General features: G+C 44.2%; 3 protein-coding genes across 3 annotated transcripts in view; all 3 read left to right on the top strand.

Moving 5' to 3' along the window:
- The window catches only part of LOC127355170 (histone H1-like), a 73,164-nt gene extending 69,108 nt beyond the window's left edge, over positions 1 to 4,056 (top strand). Inside the window, 1 exon segment of the mRNA XM_051385684.1 lies at positions 3,584 to 4,056. The gene's annotated coding sequence lies outside the window, so the exon portion shown is untranslated.
- LOC127355173 (histone H1-like) lies at positions 2,810 to 4,056 on the top strand. Its single transcript, XM_051385688.1, has one exon. The coding sequence runs from the start codon at positions 2,856 to 2,858 to the stop codon at positions 3,522 to 3,524; it is 669 nt and encodes a 222-aa protein (XP_051241648.1). The 5' UTR covers positions 2,810 to 2,855; the 3' UTR covers positions 3,525 to 4,056.
- On the top strand, positions 3,823 to 4,839 carry LOC127355169 (histone H3-like). Its single transcript, XM_051385683.1, has one exon. The coding sequence runs from the start codon at positions 3,823 to 3,825 to the stop codon at positions 4,609 to 4,611; it is 789 nt and encodes a 262-aa protein (XP_051241643.1). The 3' UTR covers positions 4,612 to 4,839.
- Positions 4,840 to 5,856: the final 1,017 nt, after the last annotated feature.

Consider the following 5,856-nt stretch of genomic DNA (forward strand, 5'->3'; position numbering starts at 1 on the left):
ACAGGTGGTAGAAAGGATGTATATACTTCAGCTATGGTTCAAAATGAAATCCTGACTTTATTCAGCAGCGTGATCTTACGTGAAATAGTTAAAAACATCAGATCACTTCCACACCTGCAGTACTCTGTGATGATGGAAGGGACACGAGACGTGTCTGGAAAAGAGCAAGAGGCAGTGTGTTTGAGATATGTTGACAAGGATTTAGTCCCTCGTGAAGAATTTATTGGTCTTCATGAGGTTTCTTTGACAACAGGAGAAAACCTAGCAAAAGTAGTCATGGATGTTTTGTAGCACCTAAACTTGCCTATCACTGGGTTGCGTGGCCAAGCACATGATGGGGCCGCAAATATGGCTGGCAAATACAATGGAGCACAGGCCATTGTAAGAAAAACACAACCTATGGCTCCCTGTGTTCATTGTGTTGCCCACTGTGTTAACCTAATTACACAGAGGTCCTGTACTGCCTCAATATTTATCCGGAATTCTCTGGATTGGGTCAATGAGTTAGGAGTGTTGTTTGGGCAGTCAGGGAAACTGAAGGACATATTTAAGGGAATTGCAAGGTCTGAAGAGGGTGAGGGTCCATGTCAAACTATAAGACCTTTGTGTCCAACAAGGTGGACGGTCCGCACGAGTGCCACCCGCACTGTGCTAAACCAGTACCAGTGCATAATCAAGGCTTTGGCTGAGATGGCAGTGAGTCAGTCTGATGCGGCTAGTAAGGCACAAGGGCTGTATGAGACATTTCAGCAGGGAATTGTTGTCCTTGGTCTTGTGTGTGCTTTGGAGGTCACAGGGGAGTTGGAGGTTTTGATTATGTCCCTCCAGAGCAGAACACAGACCCTGGATAGTATGCTTTCAGCTGTTGACTGTGTTAAGGAAAGTTTCAGCAAAAAGAGAAACACAGAAAGTTTTCAGGCTCTTTACACGAAAGCAACAAGGATGTGTGAGACACTCCATCTCACTCCTATTGCCTCTCCTCGTGTCCGTATCCCACCTCAGTGCTTCACAGGTAGTGCTCCTGCACATGTACGTGTCCCCTTCTGACTACTACAGGACTGAATTCTACAAAGGTCTGGATGTTGTTGACATGCAGTTTAGAGAAAGATTTGAGCAGGAGGGAATGCAAATATTAAGGCACCTGGAACTCGTTCTCTTAACTGGAATGATACAAGGTGTTGTCCAACAGTACCCAGAAATCAACCCAGACATCCTCAAAGTTGAGCTTGCATTGTTCAGAATTAACTACAGCTTCCAGTCTAGTACTGAAATTATTGCTGTTCTTCAAGGGATGACCCCAGAGGTTCGTGGTCTCTTTGACCAAGTCGAAACAGTTGCCCGACTCCTCCTAGTTGAGCCTGTGTCATCAGCAGCCTCCGGAGGCTGAAAACATGGCTACGCAGCACCATGACCCAAACCCGCCTCAACAGTGTTGCTGTGTGCCATGTACATAAAGACAAGCTGGACAAGGTAAACAGAAAAAAGCTTGCTGAACAGTTTGTCTCCTGTAAGGAGGGGAGAAAGAGCACTTTTGGTTCTTTTAAATGAGAGGTAGTTGATCATATGTTCATTGATCAGTTGGTTGTTGTTGTTGTTGTTGGTTGCACACACACACACATATATATATATATATATATATACACATATATATTGTTCTTAATATATGTTGTTTGTGTATCTGGAGTTTGTAACAAAAATAATTTCCCCCTGGGATTATTAAAGTATTTCTGATTCTGATTCTTTAGCAAGTCTACTGTTGTGTATTTTCACAACAGGGTTTTGACTTATTTTCCATTACTGTCAGTCACATTTGGACATATGGAAGCCCGAAGTTGTCAATGATGATAATAAAATATAAGACAATATTTAATTAAATCAACAAGCTGTGTTAAATATCTATGTGAAATAATTGAGAAAGTTGTTCAAACCCAACTAGGAATTCATTTTCAGATACAATTTTTATTTTATTAGTCATGTTTGTTCCAATTTTTTTAAGCCCATTTTTATTTCCTGTTAGTTTGCAGATGTGTTTATCATTTTATACCGAGTGTGTTTTTTCTAGTTTATACTAGTATCTAGTGATACTTTTCTAGTATCACTCATTTAAATGGGAAGCTTTTAATATCTTGTATTTTATACTTTTTGTACCCTTCTGTCATGGTATTCATCGTTTTTATTGTTAATGAACAAACCACATCCATCCCCGCACTTTTGAAAAGCTTGCTACGCCCCTGTGTGTGATAGTGTTTTGTCATATTTAACAGTAATATATTGATCAGTGAAACTCAGCCACGATGATCAGCTCTGATGTGAAGTGTGTGACCGTGAGTCTCAGCCATCATCAGTGTGTGTTTGCTGCGAGCAGAATAAGTTGATTTTATCCCAAAGTGATCATCAGCAGACGATTGTTTTTACTTTGAGTGTGTGAACAAACATGTGGAGCGACTGGAAAACGTGTTTTGACGGAGCTGCGATGCATTTGAAATGATTTCCGGAGAGAAATGAGTGTTAAAAGCCGCCGAGCAGCGCCGCTCAGGACGGTGAATATGTGAGGTTTGGAGGCTCCCCAAAGAAAATGCAGAGAGCATCAGAGCTCTACAAGAGCTGAATATGAAGAGACACAAGTCCGCTATCGGCTCCCTTCACCGTCAGCCTCCAGCACTTGTCCCACATTGAGTTTGGAGCGTTTTATCGATGAGGAGAAAACACAAGTGAGCCGGCATCAGGAGGCAGGGGCCGGGTTGAGTCTCCACGGTCCTCATGGTGTGTTTAAGGGCAGCCTCCTGCTCCGGACTCTCCAACACTCAGTGTCACTGTCGTATCGCGCCGAGCAGGAAGACAACATTAAGTTGACAATGGCAGAAGTAGCTCCAGCTCCCGCCGCCGCCGCCGCCCCGGCTAAAGCAGCCAAGAAGAAGGTTTCCAAACCGAAGAAGGCCGGCCCCAGCGTCAGCGAGCTCATCCTGAAAACTGTGGCCGCATCCAAGGAGCGCAGCGGCGTGTCTGCGGCCGCCCTCAAGAAGGCTCTGGCTGCCGGAGGCTACGATGTGGAGAAGAACAAGGCCCGCGTCAAGACCGCCATCAAGGGCCTGGTGGCCAAAGGGACTCTGGTCCAGACCAAGGGGACCGGGGCCTCCGGATCCTTCAAGATGAGCAAGAAGACGGCCGAGCCCGCAGCCAAGAAGAAGAAGCCGGCAGCAGCAGCAGTAGTCAAGAAAGCCTCCGCTCCTAAAGCCAAGAAGCCCGCAGCAGCAGCAGGAGCAGGAGCCAAGAAAGGCAAAGCAGCAGCGGCCAAAAAGCCCAAAGCAGCGGCCGCCAAGAAGCCCGCAGCCGCTAAGAAGTCCCCGAAGAAGGCCAAGAAACCCGCGGCGGCGGCGGCAGCCAAGAAAGCCGTGGCCAAGAGCCCCAAGAAGGCCACCAAGAGCCCCAAGAAGGTGGTGAAGAAAGCTCCTGCAGCCAAGAAAGCCCCCGCAAAGAAGGCTGCAAAGCCCAAAGCCAAGAAGGCAGCACCCAAGAAGAAGTGAGCTGTCAGCAGTCTGATTGTGTCCGACTAAAGGCTCTTTTAAGAGCCACCAACACTCACCTTAAAGAGCAAGGTCCTGGTTATTATTGTTACTGTTGTTATTATCTCCAGATGTTAGGAGGTTTTCTATTGTTACAATGTAACCTGATTTGAGGCTGTCTGTCAACACTGATGAAGACATATAAAAGGTAAAATGTATCATAATGTATTATAGAAAACAAATATCTGAGGAGAGCCAGTCAGCTAATTTATATTTTTCACTCTTTTATATTTGAGGATTTTTCTTGTATAGTGATTGTATGAAACAAAATATTAGAGCTGTTGTGTCTTGGAGTTGTTATGTAACAACAAAGAAATGTCCAATGATGAACTACAATGATGATGAGACACAACAGCATCTTTTAAAGGATTGTTACAGAGCTCAGGAAGTCAGCCACAGATTGAAGGAGTTTGGACTAAACTATGATCCCTGTTGGAAGTCTGTGATGTTTGTAACCATTAACAGAAACAATAAACCATCTGACCACATTGAACTATTACAGCTTATAATGAGCATCGCTTGTTTTAAACTGTGGAAAACAACATCTGCTATGATCATATACCAGACTATTATAGACAGTAAGACTGTAACTAAACAAATATCTACTCAACAACAACAACAACCACAAGAAGAAACGATGGCGAGAACCAAGCAGACCGCTCGTAAATCCACCGGAGGCAAAGCCCCCAGGAAGCAGCTGGCTACCAAGGCTGCCCGTAAGAGCGCCCCGGCCACCGGCGGCGTGAAGAAGCCTCACCGTTACAGGCCCGGTACCGTGGCTCTGAGAGAGATCCGTCGGTACCAGAAATCCACCGAGCTGCTGATCCGCAAGCTGCCCTTCCAGCGCCTGGTCCGAGAAATCGCTCAGGACTTCAAGACCGACCTGCGCTTCCAGAGCTCCGCTGTCATGGCTCTGCAGGAGGCCAGTGAGGCTTACCTGGTCGGCCTGTTTGAGGACACCAACCTGTGCGCCATCCACGCCAAGAGGGTCACCATCATGCCCAAAGACATCCAGCTGGCCCGTCGTATCCGCGGAGAGAGAGCTTAAACTGTCTGCTGCTGCTCCACAAAACACAACGGCTCTTTTAAGAGCCACCTCACTGCAGACTAAAGACCCTCTTCCTCTCATCACTCTATTATTTTATATAGTATTGATTATATTATAGTTTATGATACTTGACCTCAAAAACCAGGAAGACTAAATGTGCTCAGTTTTATTTTTATTGATATAATCTTAATATATCTAAATCCTGACAGCTCATGTTGGAGAAAGTGATTTAATTTCTGTTTCTTCCTTTTTTGAGTTTGAGTCAGCGTAAAGGAGCGGTGTGTAGGATTTAGTGGCATCTAGCGGCAGAGCTGCAGATTGCAATCATTTAGAGAAACGCGGCCATGAGAACGTGAAAGGCCCTATATAGAGCCAGTGTTTAGTTTGTCCATTTTGGGCTCCTGTATAAACATGGCGGACTCTTTAGAGCGAGATCTGCTCCATCTGTAGATATAAACCGCTCATTATAAGGTAACAAACTATTCTTATTTTCAGGTTATAAAAATGACTCATTCAAGGTAATGGAAACACAATACCTATATTTAGGTGACTATGCACTAACAAAAACATTATCTATGAATATTATATTCAGGTTCTGCCAATAGATACTCCTAAATGTTACACACTGGACTTTTTAATAAGGTTTAAGTGAAACCACTAAAATCCTCAAAGGATGATACCCAAAAGTTGTTAAACTAGCTATTAACCATTTAGATAAACTCAAACTAATTTTCTAGCATGCAGGGCAGCCTGTATGACACTGCATCACATTTTCCTTGCCCTTGTCGCCGAAGTGCTTGCTCATGGTGGTACTGTTGGGTCTCTGTAATTAATGTTTTAAAGAGTTCGGTCTAGACCTGCTCTATTTGAAAAGTGTCCTGAGATAACTTCTGTTATGAATTGGCGCTATACAAATAAAATTGAATTGAATTTTCTGCATCCAAAAGGAGGTGGATGCCCTTCTAGGGATCCCCCTCTTGCTTCAAGTCCACCAGTGTACATAGATCTAAGTTTCATTCACAAACACCTTTGGAGAGCTTTAGACTCAAACGAATGGCAGCAGTTGAATGTGCAGCCTCAGATGTAGACTGAAAGGTTCATGTTGTGCAGGATTGCATTAAACAGTGCTTTAAGGGTTATTTTCAGAGCCATATGAACAGGAGGAATGATAACTATGGTCGACAATATAAACCCTTTAACAACTTACCCAAATGAGTTAATTCAAAAGAGATGAAGTCAGAAGCA

This window comes from Dicentrarchus labrax, unplaced genomic scaffold, assembly GCF_905237075.1.
Source record: "Dicentrarchus labrax unplaced genomic scaffold, dlabrax2021, whole genome shotgun sequence".
NCBI classification, from domain to species: Eukaryota; Metazoa; Chordata; class Actinopteri; family Moronidae; genus Dicentrarchus; species Dicentrarchus labrax.